At 47.7% G+C, this 21,158-nt stretch overlaps 1 protein-coding gene across 1 annotated transcript in view; it reads left to right on the forward strand.

The window, feature by feature from the left end:
* Nucleotides 1-21,158, forward strand: part of EXOC4 (exocyst complex component 4) — a 393,664-nt gene that overhangs the window by 361,018 nt on the left and 11,488 nt on the right. The window contains exon 17 of the mRNA XM_057425605.1: nucleotides 48-207. Coding sequence (XP_057281588.1) covers nucleotides 48-207 — 160 coding nt within the window. The remainder of the gene's footprint in view (nucleotides 1-47; nucleotides 208-21,158) is intronic.

Below are 21,158 nucleotides of genomic sequence, written 5' to 3' on the forward strand. Positions count from 1 at the left end.
AATGTCTTACTCTTATGATGTAAGGAGTGTTTCCCTCACCCTTGCAGGTTTGGGCCACCTTATTTCCTGCATCCTTATCAACGGCGCCCACTACTTCAAGCGCATCAGTGAATCTGGCATCAAGAAGATGTGTAGGAACATCTTCATCCTCCAGCAAAACCTGACAAACATCACCATGTCACGAGAGGCTGACCTGGACTTTGCAAGGTGAGCTGAGAGCCCCATGTTGGGTTTGTTACTGTTTTGATGTCCATGTGTAAAGAGGTAGCTCCTTCCAGAAGGTGCACTGCTAGCACGTGTGACTGGATGGATATCAAGTTAAACCTGCAGAAGTGTTAATTGTAGTACTCGCTTTCCCCCTTGTTGGGCAACATTCAGAGCAACATGGGTCACTTGAGCTCAAAGTGAAGGTCCCACTAAAGTGTCTGTAGATGGGGCTTCCCGTAGATGTTGTTCTTAGACCAAAACCCAGGCAAGGAAAAGCTTCTAGGTTTAGGTCTTGAATCTTGGATGGAACTCACACTGGATGAATCTGGGACCTAGATAAGTAATCCTTTGGTTTGTCGAAGCCTTAAACTTTTAGTAGCTCACAGGAACAGTGTGTGTGACCCTCAGGGATGCCAGGTGATGTCCCTTCAAGTTCTGTTGTTCTTCATGTAATAGTAATAGCAAAATAAAACCAAACCTGGACATGATAGATCCCCTGCAAGTTTCACACCCATCTCAATGCTTTGCTCACAAAAGGGATTATTTGAGGAATAAGCAAATGGGTAAAAGCAAACACTAAATGGTGCGTGCTCTGCACATAGAATCAACTGAGTTGGAAAAGACCTTTAAGATCATCAAGTCCAACCTTTTCATCAGCACCTTAGATCCAACATGGACCGAGGGTGCTGACTACAAGTAGCTGTATTGGTTGATCCCCTGTGGTAGCGGCTGGTTGAGGCAGCTGAGCCCAAGAAATAACCAAAGGGAAGGGTCTGGAACTTGCACATTAAGGTGTGTAGGCCAAGTGAGTGTTCTGTGTGATGCTTGGTTATGGAATACTGGAATATACAACTGGAAGTGGTTGGTATCATCAGTCGGCCATTGCTCTTGGAGACTGTATTATGAGAGAGGCATGACTCCCTCAGATGAGGGAGAGTGCATCTGACTGTGTGCCTCATTTACTTGGGCTCTCATATGGGGAATGATCTCATTATTGAATTAGTTTCTTCCTAATAACATTGCAGCAGAGAAGTTCTGAATGCTGAGGCCTGGAGGAGGGGGAGGGAGAAAAATCCATTCCTAACTCTCCAAGGGACAGATGTCCCAAATTCAATCTTTCCTTCCTAATATTATTTTTCCCCCTGATCTGTTGAAACGCTAAATAAATTAGACCAGGTTTTTGGCAGCAGAACAGAGCTTGAGCATGTGCTGACAGTAACTGGCACCCAAGTAATGGAATGCTGACCAGGCGCTGCTGGAGGCTGGCACAGCACAGCCAGCTCTTTGCTGGAGAGATCTTTGTGATAGGGGTTGAATAGCCATGGAGCTGTGCAATTTGATACAGGGTTTGAAGGGAAAGGAGAGGAGGGAACGTCATCCCATTCCCACTCTTGCCAGCCCAGCAGTTCTTACAGATCAAACACATACCAGCCCTCTTCCTGTATGAGTTACATGGCAAATAGGTTTTCTCCTGTACCATTGGAGCTGCTGGGTACCATCATCAAGAGCTGTGGAGCTCAGAAGAAACAGCATAGCAGCATCAGCTGCTTTTTGGTACCTGGGATACAGATTGCTGCCCATAATACAGATTCAACACCATTTCTTTTTAGCTTTCATGGCTGCATCACTTCCCTCTTTCTTTTGGGGCAGATTCCTATGATCTAGAGAGTATGTTTTATTCTTTTGTTCTTCAGATCACTCCTGAATACTTATTATCCAGCTTCTCCCTCTGCATAAGGCATCACATGCATCCAAACCCTGCCCTGCTCACCTGAATGTACAATTACCTGAGCAAGTTTTCGTGCTACCCCAGGGACTCCAGTTACTGAGGTCTATTCAAACTATAAAATAAACATAACAGTTCACCCCCAGAAAGCATAAAATAACATCAGTGTGGGATAAAAGTGATTTGTACTTCTGTGATACAGCTCATAGAGGAATCTGTAAGCGTTTTGTGCTGTAGCTGACTCTCAGTTTTGCCTTTTTAAAGGTGATAAATGGAGAGCAAGTGGTTATTTTATGTGCAGGAGCAGTGGCAGAGCTGATGGGTTAAATACTCACTCACCCTCTCATCCTTCCCCCTGTACCTGCTGGTAACTGGGGTAAATTCCCTCTCTGCTTCGCTTCTCCAGGGAACTGGGTGGTCATCACCGAAAAGGAGAGATTGCTGAAGTGGGTCTAAGCCAGGTTGGGACTCACTGCCCATGGTTTTGACATGGGTTAGTGGTGACTTTGGCAGTCCTGGGGCAGCAGTTGACTTGATCTACAAGGTCTTTTCCAATCCAGTTGTTTCTATGATTCTGTGATTCTTTGTCTGATCTTTTCATTTGCTCTTCTGCAAAGTAATTCAACATTTACTCTGATTTCAATAAGGAACTTGATGAGAAATCATGGGCTCCTTTGACCAGGGGAAGGCATAATAGGGTTTTTAGTGGTTTTCTCAGGCACTTTTAGGTCTCTTTGCCCACCAGGTTAGATCTAAGCCTCATCTGAAGCCAACTGGCTTGTGCTTCCCCTGGACAGTCAGTTCACCACCTCTATTGCTCCCTTGCCCTCTTGATACTTCTTTGTCCATCAGAGTGTGGCATTGAGGATTTGAGGAGCAATTAGCCACAATTAACAACCAAATACATCACCCTTCGTACTGTCATTGTAGGGTAGCCTTAATTCTAGAACAGGTCTTTTGTGCTCCTTTTGTGAAAGCGAATGCATTTAAAGTCTGATGTCCTCAAGTTTATAGGAAAGACCAAACCATCTGAGAAAGGAACAGAAGACTTTAAATGTTTAATGTTTAATGTGGTGGTTTTGGTTTGGGGGCTGGTTTTGCTTTTAGTTTTCACTTTTGATATGTTCTTTAAGGCTTTCTATGGGCCTCAAAGAGCACTTTGCATCCCCTTTCTTCTCTGTCTTGGTGACTTAGGCAGTAGAAACCTCAACCAGGGAAGCTGGAAAGGGAAGACATTTCTCTTCATATTGAGGATTCCCAGTGAAATCTTAACCCATGTACCACTTGTTGGTTCTGTTTCTTGCTGTTTCAACCACATTCATCATAAGATGTGTCACCTGTGGGTGACAACAGCAGCATTTGCTGCTTTGGGGGTCGTACCACGCCAAAGGGAAGATTTGCTTTCAAATGAGTTTTGCTTCAAGATTCTCAGTTCAAGGTAGAGCAGAGGAGGGAAACTCTCAGCAGAGCATCACGAGGCAGAGCCAGACACATTTCCATTGAGAAAATGAATTCCCAAGTTGTAGGAAGGAACTTCTCCACTGACAGGAGAAAGGGTAAAACAGGCAGGTTCTGACTGCTGAGGTGTCACAAAAGGGTCTGTAGCATTTGCTAAAGACCCTGCAAGTATGAATAGCTTTCTCCCTTATATATGCATGTTCAGCATCTTGGCCAGCAGAAGTGCAGTTGGTTGGTAGGGCATCCACTACTATATTAAAGAAAAAGCTTTATTTTCTTCCCATGTATAATACTATATACTGCAAAGCCTGCAACTCAGCACGAGTGCCAAATATCTCTGATTTGTGGTGGGTTTAGACATAGAATTCAATTTATGGCATTAGAGGCATAGAAATTCAGCTTCAAATTTGGATTCCAGGCCAGGTCTTTTCCCTTGTGCCACCTTTCCTATTCCTCCTCTATCCCCACCAAAAATTACTTGCATGGTTATGCAGAGATTTTGTCAGATGTAGTCAAAAAAGGCTCAGTTTCTGCTTCAGACTTATTCTTAAATAAAAGATCACCCAATTCTTAAGTGTTCATTTTTCATTGGGGAGAAAAAAAAAAAATCACAGCAGTGATAAAATTGCCCTATTCTTGAAAGTTAATTGAGGTGGGTGCAAGGGGAAGGGAGAGACCAGTGAGGAAGTGGGAACACTTCATACAACACAGTGTCATTTTGACCTCTTAGATAAAGGTTTTTGAGTGGTGCTAATTGTCTTTAGTGCATCTGAAAGTGTCCTTCATCCCTGAAATGGTTTGCAGCACAGTGAACCAGAGGTACACCTCACATAGGAGGTTCCCGTGCTGCTGCCATTCAAGTCAGTAGTTGCTATGGCCATCCATCCCATGGGGACCAGGAACCAGTTCCTGCTGCTAAAGATGGTACCAGGGCTTTTGGCTCTGACCATGTCTTTGTAGTAGATGGGTACCTACATTGTCACTGTCAGTGGCTCCCAACCACTCTGGAGAAGTCCCCAGTGAGGAGGCATGGAGAGAAGCCATCAGCATGCTGGATGCTGGTTCGTAGGTCATAGAATCAGAGTGGTAGACTGCTTTGCGCTGAAAGGGACCTTGAAGTTCACCCAGCTCCAACCCCTGCCACGGGCAGGGACACCTTCCACTAGAGCAGCTTGCTCCAAGCCCTGTGTCCAACCTGGCCTTGAACACTGCCAGGGATGGGGCAGCCACAGCTTCTCTGGGCACCCTGTGCAGGCACCTCAGCACCTTCATAGTGAAGAACTTCTTCCCAGTATCTCACCTGAATCTCCCCTATTTCAGCTTAAAGCCCTTATTCAGCCATGAATAACCCCCTGCAATGTCATCCCGGTGCCTGTGATGAAATGTGTCTATTGTTATACAAGGTCTGAGTGAATCTTTATTGCTCACAAAAGAGAGTGACCTTTGCTTCTGCTCCCCAGCAAAACACAGCTGCTGCTCTGACCTTGTTCCTCGGCTTCTGTGCTCTCCCATGTACATCATGAGGCTACGACGTACATGTACTCACTTGTATTCTTACCTTCTCAGGGCAAACCCTTCCCCTGCACCCACACAGCCAGCTGCAGAGTCAGGAGAGAATGGCAGCGATCCCCATACTGGTTTCTAAGTGAGAACTGCCAAGGCGTTTGTAGGAAGCAGCCACAATTAACACCAGTTATCCTAAATGGGTCCTGGGAACACACCCTGCACCCAGACCCTGTCTTTATTTAGGTGGGGAGGGTAAGAGAGCATAGATGAAGGAGGATGCAGTTGGAGCTTGAGCTTTCTTTCAAGGCAGTGTCAAACTGCTGCACCACTGGTTGGGTTGGATACCAAGGTTAAGTTGTGAGATGTCTGCACAGGGCTGTGATGGGAAGAGACTTAGCATAGGTTTGGGAAGCAGTGGATGTGCCTCAGCTCTGCTCCAGCACCTAATAAGCACTGTATTTGTGCTTATAAGCTCAAGTGAATCACAGCAGCGGAGTGGATTTAGACCTTCTGGGTTTAGGATTATCTCAGTCAGTGACAAGAGGCAGAGATGCTACAATATTCCAGTGCAGACAGGCCCGTTGCTTTCAGCACAAACATCCATGGAGGTGACAGGGTTGTTCCATCCAGATCTGATTCGTGCATGGAGAATACAGGAAAATACCACAAGGAAGTGCAGCAGCAGGGCTTCAGGGAGTGCTTTGTTCCAGGGCACAGTTCTGGTTCGGATGCTTGGCATTCAGGGCTCCTCTCCTGCTATAACTGGCAGGCGGGGGCTATTTTTGTTTCATTATACAGGGGCAGGAGAGATTTCTGCCTCTTGCCTAATGCACAAGGTCCTTCCAGGCAGGAGGAATAAGCAATAACTTGCTGCCACCTACTGGGTGCTGCAGAGGGTAGTAGAAGCCAGTGCGCATTGGAGATCCCTCAGACATCCCAGCCCTGTCAAAGAAGTCTTTCTCATTGCCAAATATTATTCCTCTCTCTCTGATTTTCTTCTTGATAGATACAGACCCAGCAAGCTGTGCTCGCTGCCTGTCTGCCCAGCCTGCCTGAGGGTGTTGCTGGTAGAAGGAAACCTCCTTTGAGAGCCATTCTTGATGCTTCACTTCTCTGCATTGAACCCAAGGTCCAATGGACCCTGACCTGGATCCCCTTTGTTTAGTGGCAGAATGATGTTCTGCTCTCAGGTAGCTCTGCAGCTCCTGTGATGTTCCTCTGCAGCCTGTGTCAGCACCTCACCACCCTCACAAGACACAACTTCTTCCTTATATCTAACCTGAATCTCCCCTGTTTAAGTTTAAACCCATCACCCCTTGTCCGATTGCTGTGGTACTTAATGAAGACAGATTCAAAAGCAAATGGAGTAGTGCGCTAGGAAGGATACTGGAAGCTACCAGCAAGTACTTTTGTTGCAGACATGCTGCTCACAGACCCTCTTGACTCAGTGTTGGTGAGGAAACCACCAATAACACTGTAAAAACTGAGGCCCTGGCATAAGGGTGCCCAGAGAAGCTGTGGCTGCCCCATCCCTGGCAGTGTTCAAGGCCAGGTTGGACACAGGGGCTTGGAGCAAGCTGCTCTAGTGGAAGATGTCCCTGCCCGTGGCAGGGGGTTGGAGCTGGAGGAGCTTTAAGGTCCTTTCCAACCCAAACCAGTCTGGGATTCTAAATGTGTTACTCTGGAGGAATTCCTCTCTCCCAGCTTGTTTAAGGTCCTCAGAGCTCCGGAAGGTGAAAGTCACTAATGCCTTTGCAATGCTAGCAATACCTTCCCTATAGAGGAGCCAGAAGCAAAACAGGCTCTAAGAAGAAAAGCTTCCCTTTGCTGGCAGCATGGGAAAGACATGTTATCTCCATCACGATGCTGGACTCATGTATCTATGGAGCATGCCCTCATTTTGTTTTTGCTGCTTTTAATTAAGAAAGCTGCTTTAGTTTTCAATTAAGGACTTGGTTAGAACAAAATCCCTATTTTCTTTGCCTTTCTTTTCTGTCTTGTTTTCTCCCCCCCTGTAGTTTCCACTGAGCTTTGATCTCAGTGCAGGTTTAATTAGCTGTAATTAGTGGTTTCACTGCATTAACCAGAAATCCCAACCACAGAGGATTAAAAACACCCCTCAGCTCAATGCCCTCCTCCCCTTCCTCCTTTTCCTTCACCCTTGTGCTTTAGGGGATCAGAGACTGTCCCAGCAGCACCCTTCACCAGATGGGTGCTGCTGGCTGATGCCCTGTGCACCCCAAAGAGCTGCTCTGTTATGGACTTGTTAAAAATACACTGGAACAAATCATAGAATGGTTTGGGTTAGAAAGGACCTTAAAATCATCCGGTTCCAACCTCCTGCCATGGGCAAGGACACCTCACACTAGACCATGTCACCCAAGGCTCTGTCCAGCCTGGCCTTGAGCACTGCCAGGGATGGGGCAGCCACAGCTTCTCTGGGCACCCTATGCCAGCGCCTCAGCACCCTCACAGGGAAGAGCTTCTGCCTTATCTGCAACCTGAACTTCCCCTGTTTCAGTTTGAACCCATCACCCCCTGTCCTATCACTCCAGTCCCTGATGAAGAGTCCCTCTCCAGCATCCTTGTAGCCCCCTTCAGACGCTGGAAGCCACGCTCTCAGCCTGTCTTCATACAGGAGCTGCTTCAGCCCCCGATCATCCTCATCACCCACCTCTGTAGGTTAATGTCCAGTTAAATCTGCAGCTGCTATGACTTTTAGTAGGACACCAATTTATGGCTTCGCAGCGTTTCATAGATCCCTTCTTGGGGTTTCTGACTGCCTTCTGCAGCATGGTACATGTACAGCAAGGTGCCTGCTCGAGGCTTCCCAGACTTTCAGCTTCTGCAGTCTTCCGTGAGTATATGGAAGCCATGGCACAGCCACAGCCTTTGCTGGAGCTGCCCAGCTCCTCAGCACAGAAACAAGGAGGGGGTTTGGAAGATATGGGTGATAGGAAACCCACATCACTGGTCTGCTCTTCTCCATAGAGATCCATGTGGAAATTCCGTGTAGCTGGCTGCACACTACGTCTGGTCGCTCAAAACAAAGCAGGAAGGAACCAAACAACTGGTGAAGTGAGAGCAGTGCTGTGAATCATGACTCCTGTCAAGATAGCCACTTCACACTAGGTAGAGATCAGTGTACCCCTCACCGAGCCCCACTGACCTCTCATGTGTTGGAAAGGGTCTTGTTTCCTCTGGCCAGCTCAGAAGCTGTATGGATATTTATGGATACTGGAAAATGCAGTGTTCCCAGATATCTCACCTTGATGGGTCCCAGTTCACTGTGGGCCAAGCACGTCTACTTAGCACATCTGTGCCAAAGTTGGCTGTTTTCAGTCTCATGTGTCTACCCAATCTCCTTGCAGTGCCAGGAAACAAGGCTTCCCTTGTCCCTTGCTCAGTTTTCCAGGATGTTGGTGAAGTTCAGTTCTGTTCTTTACATCCATGAGTGTTTGAGAGGGGAGTTTGGCCAGACTTTGTCTTTGAATCCCTAGCCCAATGCTGACACATAGAGGAAAGGCAACAAGCCCATCCTGAAGCCTGAAAGCGGTTCTCAGGTCATCTCACCAGAGTGAAGGGGACCCATGCTCTGGATCCCATGTTCCCCTAGGACTCAGAAGCTATTTCTTGCTGTCCCAGGATTGTCATCTGGGGAAGGGAAGCTTTCCCAAGGAAAATGCACTCTTGTTACACCATAGCCACATCCTCCAGGTATTTCCCTTTTGCCACAAAACCAGATCCTGATCCGTTTGGAGATGGGGTCTTTTATGCTGTTTCCACCTGAAGTCTCTCTCCTGAAATCTGAAGGCTTAAAATTCCTTTCAATTCACTGTCAGTGACTGCAGATGGTAAGTTTATTCCCAGGATAATACTGGGTTTGTGCTCTGGTCAGTCTTCTGGCACCCAGGTCCTTTCAGCCCTATCTCCTTCTGCAGGGTCCATACATCTAAAGTAGATCAGTTAAATCAGCTGCTTCAAGGGCTTTGTTTCTTCTATCGTTGGCTGTCCTGGTGAGCATCAGATGGGAGTAGATCATAGAATCACAGAATAGCCATAGAATCCTAGTAGGTCATAGAATGGTCTCATCTGAACACGCCTGGTCTGTGCAAGTCCAAAATACTCCTCCCCAGGACAGCACTTGATGCTTTCTCTGCCTCACCTGGAAAACAACCTCCAAAACATACTGTATTATATCTGCTATGCAAAATGCAGAGCCAGCGCACAACAAAGGATCAGCAGCTCTTTACAGCTTATTTTCACACAGGAGGAAAGCAGCATCCAGCTCTGAAGGCTCGGTGGAAACGTGTGATGTCTCTCGCATTACCCTGCAATGCCAACACTTCGGCAAATCCCACCTTCCTCTTCCCTTTCTCCGCGCAAGGGGACCTGTTGGGACACAGTAAATGAGAGCAGGGGAAGGACCCAGCACTGGGGAAGAGGCTGCAGTTTGGGCTTTGCATCAATTTTCTCTCTTTTTGGCAGGATCAGCTCCCTGGTCTGATTCATAGCAGGCCCTGCAAACAGCTGTGCTGGCACAACTGAAGGAGAGGGAACAAACAAGGAAATGAGCTGTTAAGGCTCTGAAATGATCATGTTCCTGAAAATGGAACTTTTAGCTTAAATTAGGAGAAGACATCAGGGTTGGAGAAGGGAATTGGTCAAGGTAGGAGCAGAGGGAAGGCAGGAGCAGCGAACACATCCTTGTGCAGAAGTCACTGCTCTTCCCACCCCATCTTTGGGCCATTTGGCCATGCTCCAGCCTAAAGATGGACAACTTTTGTTCTCAGCTTTGCTGAGCAGCAGCTTTCTCCTTCATTGCTTCTGTCTGGGAAATGCCTTGCCTGCTGCTGATGCTCCACATTAGGATAAAGCTCCGAAATGCCCTAATGGTGACAGAGCAGATGTGCGGAAGCAAAAGCCTGACTCATGGGGGATGACATTTCGTGTTTGTCCTTAAATAATTTTCGCATAATGAGAGCATTTGAGCACATGGAGATGGGAAGAAAGTGGCTGAACCACCAGCCAGCGCATCACTCCCCTGCCTTTGGTGACTGCATGGGTTATAAGCTCCTCAAGGAAGGGATTTGGCTGGCTTTGTAAGTAAAACATAGGCATTTCACACACACGTGGGCCATGGCAGCCCAAAGAACACACACTCAAGTCCCAGAAAGTAGTTGGACATGACCCATCAGTGTGCGTTTGAGACCAGAGCCTCCCCATGTGCTGGGCTGCACCCCCAGAGCGTGAGCAGCAGCTCAGGAAGGGGATCCTGCCCCTCTGCTCCGCTCTGGGGAGACCCCCCCTGCAGTCCTGATCCAGCTCTGGGGCAGCAGCACAAGAGGGACGTGGAGCTGTTGGAGCGAGTGCAGAGGAGGCCACGGAGATGCTGCGAGGGCTGGAGCAGCTCTGCTCTGGAGCCAGGCTGAGAGAGCTGGGCTGGGTCAGCCTGGAGAAGAGAAGGCTCCTGAAGGGGAGACCTGAGAGCAGCTCCAGTGCCTGAAGGGGCTGCAGGAAAGCTGGAGAGGGGCTTTGGAGAAGGGCCTGTAGGGCCAGGCCAAGGGGAATGGCTTTAAGCTGCCAGAGGGGAGACTGAGATGAGCTCTTAGGCAGAAGCTCTTCCCTGTGAGGGTGCTGAGGCGCTGGCACAGGGTGCCCAGAGAAGCTGTGGCTGCCCCATCCCTGGCAGTGTTCAAGGCCAGGTTGGACACAGGGGCTTGGAGCAAGCTGCTCTAGTGGAAGGTGTCCCTGCCTGTGGCAGGGGTTGGAACTGGGTGGGCTTTAAGGTCCCTTCCAACCCAAACCAGTCTGATTTAAGCCTCAGTTTAACTTTCAGACACATGCATTGACCTGTTGAACTGAGGAACACTTGCTCCGTAACAAGTCATCCATCACAGTCACATCTCCATCAGAGCTGATTGCCCTCAGCTCCCTTTACAGCAAGTAGCAAGAAGCATGATTAGAGTGAGTTTCTGGTTTTGTTTAAATCTTGTTTGCAATGAGGTGCAGGGTTTATCGCAGTGCCTGTGCTTTCATACAAGGATCGGGGAGCAGAGGTGACCTGCTCAGGTGGAATTATCCATGGCAGACACCTATCCCTAGGCAAGATGAGCCCTTCCTCAGCTGTCTGGGGCCAGGAGGTAACTTTGCAGGTGGGTAGATCAATCCATAAGCACCCTCTATAGGCTTTTAGACCCAATAGAAGCCATGTGTTACCTGGATCTGAATTCACTTGGCAGTTCCTACACCCCTAATATCCAGACACGTAGTGTATGAAATCACTTCGCCTCCACACTCCATCAGTGTCACTCCATAGACTCATAGAATAGTTAGGGTTGGAAAGGACCTTAAGATCATCCAGTTCTAACCCCCTGCCACAGGCAGGGACACCTCCCACTAAACCATCTCACCCAAGGCTCTGTCCACCCTGGCCTTGAGCTCCATATAGCAGAGGAAGCATCTTCAAGCATTAGTTGGTACTGGAAGGCACCAGTCCTGCCCAGGCTTTCCGCTGTTGACTCAATGGTTGTATTTTGATCAGCCATTTCAGTTTTTTCCCGGAGGCACTTTTAATCTTCCCACTGTAACCTTTAAAGATAGAGGGTTTAGTGGCCTCTGTAATGATTTTCATTGCCTGAATGTAGATGTGTGAGTGGCTCTGAGTAAAGAGATTAATTCAATTTCCCTAAACTGGAAATGGACTGAAAAACGGAGAGGCTTCATTGACTTTCTTTGCTTAGGTCCGGGTGAGTTAGTGACACAATCAGTGGAGGTGGACTCCTCAGCCAGGACAAACTGGCGTTCACATTTCCAGGGACACGAGCTCGGGAAGATGTGAATAAACATCATGGGTTTGGCCATCAGACTTGGCCGCAGCCCGTTCCTAGGCTGCATTAGCAACATCAGGATATATCCTCCTGGCAGTGAATTACAAACACATCCCTCATTTCTCCCTGAGGTGACAGTCTTTTGCTGATATGTGCTTTCTCAAGACTAATAAGTTTTGAATGTCTGTGGTGGGGGGGAAATCAAAGTAATTACTTTGTGTTCCCGAGCTGCTTATTTGTGTAGGTGCATGTATGTTTATCTCTCTCTGTCATGCTGCATTGCTAATGGTAATTAAAGTGAAGGGATTTGTCTTGTTAGAAGTTTTTCTGTTTAACTTCTACCTGAAGTGACTTTGGCCTCTGTGACGATGCTCAGTCACTGACCGGTTACTTGTAGAACTGCAGTTGCTTTAATATAAGGTTTAACTTTAGGAAACTAAACTTTGTGGGATCGAGCACCTTCAGCAAGTTTGCTGGTGACACTGAGCTGTGTGGTGTGGTTGACACGCTGGAGGAACGGGATGGGATCCAGAGGGACCTGAACATGCTGGACAGGTGGAGGTGCGAACCTCTTGGGGTTCAACAAGGCCAAGTGCAAGGTCCTGCGTGTGGGTTGGGGTAATCCCAGCCACAGCTACAGGTTGGGTGGAGATGAGATTCACAGCAGCCCTGCAGAGAAGGACTTAGGGGTGTTGGTTGATGAGAAGCTCCCATGACCCGGTTTCAGTGTGCACTTGAGCCCAGAACCCACCTCCCATGTGCTGGGCTGCACCCCCAGAGCATGAGTTCAGGAGTTGGAAGTGGATGAGCTTTAAGGTCCCTTCCAACCCAGACCATTCTAGGATTCTGTCCTGGGTTCAGCAGCAGCAGTCATTTTTCTCAGTCTTAGTAGCTGACGCAGTGCTGTGTTTGGGCTTTAGTCTGAGAACAGTGCTGATAACACCGATGTTTTTAGTTACTGCTCAGTCATGTTTACTCTGACCAAGGACTTTGTGAGCCTCATGCTGTGCCAGGGAGGAGGGGAAGCCTGGAGGAAGCAGAGACAGGACACCTGACCCAAACTAGCCAAAGAGGTATTCCACACCACAGCACGTCATGCCCACTATATAAACTGGGGGCAGTTACCCAGAAGGGCTGGATCACTGCTTGGGTCGGGCTGGGTATTGGTCGGTGGGTGGTGAGCGGTTGTATTCTCTCCCCTTGTTATTTCCCTTATCATTATTATCATTGGTGGCAGCAGCAGTGGTCTGTGTTATACCTTAGTTACTGGGCTGCTCTTATCTCAACCCATGGGAGCTACATTCTTTCCATTCTCCTCCCCATCCCTCCAGGAGCAGGTGCTGAAAGAAGGGCGGGAGTGAGCGAGCAGCAGCGTGGTGCTAAGTTACCAGCTGGGCTTAAACCATGACAGATTCTAACTCTGTCAGTCTGGAATTGGATTGTTTTGCTTGTCCAGGTCTGCAGTATGTAGGGGGTGTGTTGGTTTTCTTTGCAGACCAGGTTCTGAAAGCACGTCCTGTGGGTCTGAGCCTTGGTGTTCGCTATCATCTTGGTGGAGGTTCTTGCAAATCAGAAACTACTCATCATCAGCTTCTGCTTTATTTGACTCCATGGAATTCGATATGTGGGTGATCGTAGCAATAATTCAGGACAAAACCCATGTTGTCCACTGTCAGCACTGGTGTGGTGTGTGCTTACCAGGGGGTAAACCAGCACAGGACACATTGTCTATGGCTCAGTGGGTGGGCCAAGGAGTTCTCTGCCAGGCTCCCAGCCTTGGGTGTCCATCCCACCCAGGGATGCAAGGTTCAGTCTCTCCCCACACTTCATCTTTTGCCTGAAACATGAAATCCATGGGCTGGAAAGAAGCCACAGGGCTTTCCTACTGGCTCCTCAGGCTGCACAGACCACAGACCAGGTCTCAGTCTGGATCAGGAGTCCAAAACCACAGCCCCAGCATCCAGAAACTGCTTGTGTTAATACAGCTCTTTTCGTGCTGTAGAAATATGAAGATGAATGGGAAAGCTTATTTGCAGGTCCACATAAAGCATAAAACACATCAATACCCCAGATACACCATGGCTTTAGCCATGAATGGGCTAGGCAGGCTTTTGCATGCATTGAGAGCAGCTTGCTTGCTTTGCTTGCTTCAGAAGTGCCATAGGAACATACAGCAGTCCTCTTGTCTCAGTGGAGTCCAAGGACCTTCTCCTCTTGCCTTCACTTGCTCCTCTGCCCTTCCACAGCTTCAGGCTTGGACTGCCGTTGTTGAGGGTGCTGATGCACTGGCACAGTCATCCCTCTGATGATCATAGAATCACAGAATGGTTTGCATTGGAAAGCACCTTAAGATCACCCAGTTCCAACCCCCAGCCATGGGCAGGAATGCCTCACACTAGACCATGTCTCCCAGGGCTCATCCCATGGGAATAGATACCCCTGTGAGTGTCTGCAGATGCCTAAGCTCCGTGTCTGAGCTCTCATCCAACCTGCTTTGGAGCTCCTCATTCATCTAGAAATGGTTTTCTGCTCCCATGCTTAGAGATGGGCGCTGCCTGTGCTGACTTTGTGTACTGAAGGTCTGGAAGCCTTCTGAGAGCTTCTGCTTCCTCTTAACAGCAAACAGAGCTGTTTGTTAGAGGAAGGACAGAGTTTTTAAGGATGGGAAGTTGGTGTGACACGAAGCAAAGAAAGGGGGAACCATCAGTGTGTGAAGAGCAACCATTCCAGGCATGTATCTGCAGCTAAAATAAAGGTAAGCAGAGGCTTGTCAGCTTGAGATGCATCTCTATTGCCTGGCTCCAACCTGCAAATGGAAGCAATTAGAGATCTGTCCTGCCTTTTTCACAGCAGGCTGCATCTTTCTAGCACCAGCCCCACCGACAGAAAGACACATGCAGGTCCTTAAGGAGCAGATTGGTTTACCCTGTCAGTCAGATCTCATTAGAAGCTGCAGTGCTTCGTAGCTGGTAATGTGCTAAGAAATAACAGAGATTGGTGCTGTGCGATAGGGTTTTGAGTCCCTGCTCATCATTTTTCTATGCACTGAAGTCAGATCTTCTGCAGAGGGTTCTCTTTTAATTAGATTGAGGCAGGGAGCGGAGCATTACAACCTGCTGATGGAATGGCATCCTTGGAATGATGAGCAGGCAGAGCGTGGCTGGTAGGATGCAAAACATCAGTGCAAGGACACAAGGGGGGATAGTTCTGGGAACAGTGCTTTTCAGTTGGAAGGCAGGAGGGAGAAGAGAGGATCAGGGTAGAAACAGACCAGGATCAGATCCTGCTAAACTATAGGAAGGAAGAGGGGAAATGAGCAAAGGACAGAAACAGCATAACTGAGGTGAGCAACAGGGCCAAGCCATGCTATAGTGTTAGGGCAGAGCAAGATATCAGCCTGGAGAAGAGAAGCTGCGTGGAGACCTCAGGGCAGCTTCCAGTGTCTGAAGGGGGCTCCAAGGATGCTGGAGAGGGACTCTTCATCAGGGACTGTAGTGATGGGACAAGGGGTGATGGGTTCAGAGTGAAACAGGGGAAGTTCAGGTTGGAGATAAGGAAGAAGTTCTTCCCTGTGAGGGTGCTGAGGCGCTGGCACAGGGTGCCCAGAGAAGCTGTGGCTGCCCCATCCCTGGCAGTGTTCAAGGCCAGGTTGGACACAGGGGCTTGGAGCAAGCTGCTCTAGTGGAAGGTGTCCCTGCCTGTGGCAGGGGTTGGAACTGGAGGAGCTTTAAGGTCCCTTCCAACACAAATCATGCTGTGACTTTGGGGCTAATGCAAAGGTCTTTGCTAACAGGGGCATGTGGGAGCCTTCCTGAAGCAATAATTTGCCCTTGTGCTAGGGAATATTCTCACAACCAGTTCAGTTCCTGTGGGTATTCCACTCTTCAGTACCACTGATCAGTACCCGGAGGAGCCACAGCCCCACATACAGAGACCACCGATGAGCCCGTCTATCTCCTGGCTCTGGGATCTACCCACATTCTTGCAGATTCCATGGAGCCAGTTGCTTCACATGGGGATTCAGCAGTTTCTGACCCATGGAGAAACAGCTCCACATCGTCTTCTTTTGCCCTTACTTCCCTTTCTTCCCTCTTCAAGCTCATACAGCAACATCCCAGTTTGGGTATTCAGCCACCCCAGCATTTTCCACCATGAGCTTTCCCAGAAAAGATGCTGGATTTGGGCGACTAAGGTGTGATTGTCGTAGTCGCCCTCTGAATTCCATCCTTGAATGAGACTGAAATGGGAAAGTGATTTTTGCAGCTGAATCAGTAAAAACCTGAGTAAGCTCAGAGGTGATTCTTCAGCTGCAGAAGGCGACTGGCTCCAGGGCACAAGCGCGCACAGTCAGAATGGGGAATGTACATCAGGCAATTCCTGTCTATCCGAGGCAGATCCTCTGGTGAGGAATTCTGCCTCAAATGCAGGGAAAGCGGAGTGAAAGAGGTGAATTACTGATGGAGCACGAGGGTTACCATAGCTGACAGATGGAGACTGTCGGGGAACACGTTGCAGAGTGGCATCTGCACCATGCCGGGTTGGCGGCCCTGAACTTTCACACGTCAGATGGAGGATAGCAACACACAAACTCTGATGCAGCAATTAAATCTGTCCTGTCATGAACCCGGGCTTTGTAGCCAAGAGAAATCCGTACCCTCAGGTAAAGCATTCAGATCTCAGTTCTTTATTTTAGGAAGGTATTGAAATAGTTACAACATATAATTTATAATTCACCCAAGGAGGCTGTGGCTGCCCCATCCCTGGCAGCGTTCAAGGCCAGGTTGGACACAGGGGCTTGGAGCAAGCTGCTCTAGTGGAAGGTGTCCCTGCTCATGGCAGGGGTTGGAACTGGGTGAGCTTTAAGGTCCCTTCCAACCCAAACCAGTCTGTGATCCTACGATTCTAATTACATCCAGACCACTGCATTTAAATATAGATGTATGATGTCAACGTACAGAGATTTATATTGCTTGGCCTGCAGTGTGTAATCTCTTACGCAGATTTTACTGAAGGCTGTAAAGTTTCACTTGTGTTTTACAGTTTGTATTCCAGATTTGAGATCAAATAATACAGAAGAGATGTAAAATGCAGCTGACATCTCGCATCACCTAAATGCATTAACATCTGAAGCTAAATTGTGTCTCTCAAGTGCATACAGAAGTCATGTATCAGATATGTGTGACACATCATCTTGTGTGCAAAAACAAAGGGCAGAAGAGAAGAGGTGCAAATAATAGCAAGTTTTATGCTTTCATGAAGAACAGCTTGTATTATGAAGGAACAATATGTAAAATATGCCTTTTTTAATAAGATTGAGTGCCTTTGTGTTCCTGGTTGTTTTCTTAAGTGCAATGCAACTTGGTAAATGACTGTAATTGCTCTGCCATCTGTTAACTGTTTGGTGCAGTGTGTGGAGTTCATTCTTCCTTCACTCAGAGCATACAAATGGGCTGATTCTAAGAATCATCTGGTAAATGGGCTTCTTGTCCCTGGAGGGGGTTCAAGGGTGGACACCACAGCAGGGACCCTGGCTCTGGGAGTTAGCCAGTGAGCATCAGCATGGGGATGGTACTAGGTTGTAACCCAAGGGACTTCAACCTGTTAATCATAGAATCCCAGAGTGGTTTGGGTTGGGAGGGACCTTAAAGCTCCTCCAGTTCAGGGACACCTTCCACTAGAGCAGCTTGCTCCAAGCCCCTGTGTCCAGCCTGGCCTTGAACACTGCCAGGCATGGGGCAGCCACAGCTTCTCTGGGCACCCTGTGCCAGCGCCTCAGCACCCTCACAGGGAAGAGCTTCTGCCTCAGAGCTCATCTCAGTCTCCCCTCTGGCAGGTTAAAGCCATTCCCCTTGGCCTGGCCCTACAGGCCCTTGTCCAAAGCCCCTCTCCAGCTTTCCTGCAGCCTCTTTAGGCACTGCAAGCAATCTCAGCAGACCTTCATCTTCTCAGCTATAAAGCAGCCTTTTGACAAAATGGAAGAGTTCTGTACATGTTGTCTCTAAACTGCTTCCAGATGTACAAATGGGAATTGAAAGAAGTTAATAAATTAATACCAAATCTACAGGTTCTGTTCTTACACCAGAGTCCTTTTGATATCTGGAGGTTTTGTACAGTTAGATGATGCATTTCTGGCAGGAAATAAAAATAGCAGAGCGATTTCTCTGCTTTTGATGGCTATGAACTACCCCATCAGTTTAAAAGTGGTGCAGAGCTGCTGTTCCCACTCTGTATGGTCTAACTTTGTTTCCAAGGAGCCACTGTCACACTGCAGTGGAGTCTGTGCATAGGGAGTGGTGAGCAAAGAGCTGCATCCCCAAGATACTCCATCAGTAAGACAAGCAGACCTGTTTTTCCATGCAGTGGAGAATAGAGGTAGCAACCACGATTATGGCTGTGGGTCTTATCCTGCACTGACATTGCCTTGATGATGTTTTCATTTTAAATGCTAAGAGTTTATGCTGTCTGGCAGTAATATATTGTGATGCAGATCCGTTGGCTCCAAAAGTTGAGACCATTGGAGCTAAAACTTCACCAAGAACGGCCAGAAGAGGCCATAGTTGTACTGCACACAACAGTGTGTGGTGCTTGCTCCAATCCCTGCTTTTCCAGGAGTGGTATCCTTCAAAAGGAGCTATTAAAAGTGGGCTTCTTGCTTTGCCTACTATAACAACACCTTGGAGAGGCAGTGGCTTCCCTCTGTAAATAATGTCTTTTGCCCTAGGTAGAACACAGAGGGAAAAGCAATTTCAACCAGAAATATTGCTATAAGTGCAAATGAGTAGCATCTGGCCATAAATAGCTTGAGCCTGTAAATCTGGAGGTTTCTAAGCATCAGGAGAACTATTGAGAACTGGAATATTGGGTGTGATGGAATGTTGGCCAGTGCAGAATGCATGGAGAAGAGGGTTGAAGCCCTTAAGCATTAACTTCTTCAGCCAGAAGACCCGTAGTTCTATGTTCATGTCTATTACAATTTGGCATTGAATCGATCCTGGATGTGTGATTTCTTTGTAATAAACACTTAAACCAAGTATAACTGTCTGGTTTTGGTTAGGGTGAATTAGTTTTGCCCCATTTTTGTCTCCATTCAGAGGTAGGAGATGGTGGTGGTGGTCTTGGTGGTGGTGATAACTGATGATGAGCCAGTGGATAGGGTTTGAGGCTGAGCATCATTTGGTTTTCCTCTTGGCTTAGAGGCTGGAGCAAGGTAATGATGCTGGTACCAGGACAAGAAACATTAGTGCCAGGAGACAAGTGAATCACATCAATCATAAAATGGTTTGGGTTGGAAGGGAACTTAAAGCTCATCCAGTTCCAACCCCCTACCCTGGGCAGGGATAAAGGACTCTTCCATGAGAAACAGTAATACATTCAGCAAAAAGTTTAGAACAAACTAAATTTGGTGTCAGCATGTCCACAAAGAATCTCAGTTTCCCAAATCCTGAAACCACTGCAGCATTCAAACAAAGATATCCAGAAGGAAAAACATGAACTGGAGTTTTCCAAGAACTTTAGGCTGTTTGCCTGACTGCAGCAAGAGGTTTAAACCTCCTTTAAATCCCTGGGGCCTGACCACGACCTGCTACACACTTGACTTGATGGACTTTGCAATTTCCTACCACATTCACATAGAATCATAGAATGGTTTGGGTTGGAAAGGACCTTAAGATCATCCAGTTCCAACCCCCCTGCCATGGGCAGGGACACCTCACTCCAGACCATGTCACCCAAGGCTCTGTCCAACCTGGCCTTGCACACTGCCAGGGATGGAGCATTCACAACTTCCTTGGGCAACCCATTCCAGTGCCTCACCACCCTCACATTAAAGAACTTCTTCCTTATATTTAACCTGAACTTCCCCTGTTTCAGTCTGAATCCTTTACCCCTTGTCCTTTCACTCCAGTCCCCGATGAAGAGTCCCTCTCCAGCATCCTTGTAGCCCCCTTCAGACACTGGAAGCTGCTCTGAGGTCTCCAAGCAGCTTCTCTTCTCCAGGCTCAACAGCCCCAATGTTCTCAGCCTGTCTCCATACGGGAGGTGCTCCAGCCCCTGAGCATCCTCATGGCCTCCTCTGCACTTGCTCCAACAGCTCCATGTCCTCCTTATGCTGAGCACACCAGAACTGCACACAGTGCTGCGAGTGGGGTCTCATGGGAGCAGAGCAGAGGGGCAGGAGCACCTCCATGATCTGCTCCTCACACTTCTACTGTTGCCTTATTAATATTTCCTTTTTATTTCCTTTTCCCTTCCTCCCATTGCTTGTCACTCATGACTTGGACAGTGCTGCGCTGCTGGGAACACATGATGGGGATCCCCGTGCATCCGGCAGCATCATCACAGAGGGGACCACGTGCACACGGCATTGAAAACCCCATCCCTGAACGACTTGCACCACCCTCACACTGTGCAGTGATACCCAGTAATTACACAGCTTTTCAAAGGGAGGATAAAGCCATTAAACCCCATTAACCAATGTCTCAAAAACAATGTCTGAGACACTCCTTGTAGCTCCACAGTGGCTGATATAATGAACGATGGAAATCCTCCCTCTCCAAATGGAACTTTATAGGGTATTAAATAAGCACCCTCAGCACTTATCTAAATCTTTAATTAGTTCTAGAATATACTGATGATATCAAGGCTAATTAAATTTATACAGATAAAGAGCAATGAAATTCTAGCCAAGTGAGCCGGAAAGTACATATTAAATAGTAAATGTAATGGTTCAAGCAGATAAATGCAATTTTATATATCTATATAAAAATTCTATTCAATTCACATATCGTATTCGAATTGATTCTGAGTGTGCAAGTGATTGGGAAGAATCTTTTGAATGGATCAGTAAAAGTGCTAATCTGGCCTGTTGAAATGCCAGTTCTTAATGGCAGCATGTGCAAATAAGCCACACACATTTGCATTTTACTGCATATAGTAAAAAGGAAACAAAATATCTATCCCATCTGCCAGTTTATAAAGAATATTAAGCAATTTTTTCCCCTTGCTTCATGCATAAATGACAGGGAGCGTGGGGATGAATGTAGCCTGAAAGCAGAGAGTCAGCAGTTCGATGGAAACTACTGCAAAGATTGCTCCACTCAGCAAAATCTAATACACTTTTAGCTACCCTTTGGGAACAACAATTACTGTGGCAAAAAAAAACCACCCTTCCCAGCTTTATTTAGGATCAAGTGGCTTGGAACTGGATCCAGACTGTGATGATGTAAGTGGGGAGGTGCTCGGTGGTGCAAGATTGTTGGGTTTGGATAAAAACAGGTATGTTTGGTAGCTACCGATGGGTGAAGGACCCTTCTGATGGGGTCTGCTTGCTAAGGGGAACTCTGCTCTCCTGAGACCCCACTTGCTGCACTGTGTGCAGTTCCGGTGTCCTCAACATAAGAAGGACATTGAGCTGCTGGAGCAAGTCCAGAGGA

Source organism: Pezoporus wallicus, unplaced genomic scaffold, assembly GCF_028554395.1.
Source record: "Pezoporus wallicus isolate ANWC-B61680 ecotype Strahan unplaced genomic scaffold, APGP_CSIRO_Pwel_v1 contig_4722, whole genome shotgun sequence".
NCBI classification, from domain to species: Eukaryota; Metazoa; Chordata; class Aves; order Psittaciformes; family Psittacidae; genus Pezoporus; species Pezoporus wallicus.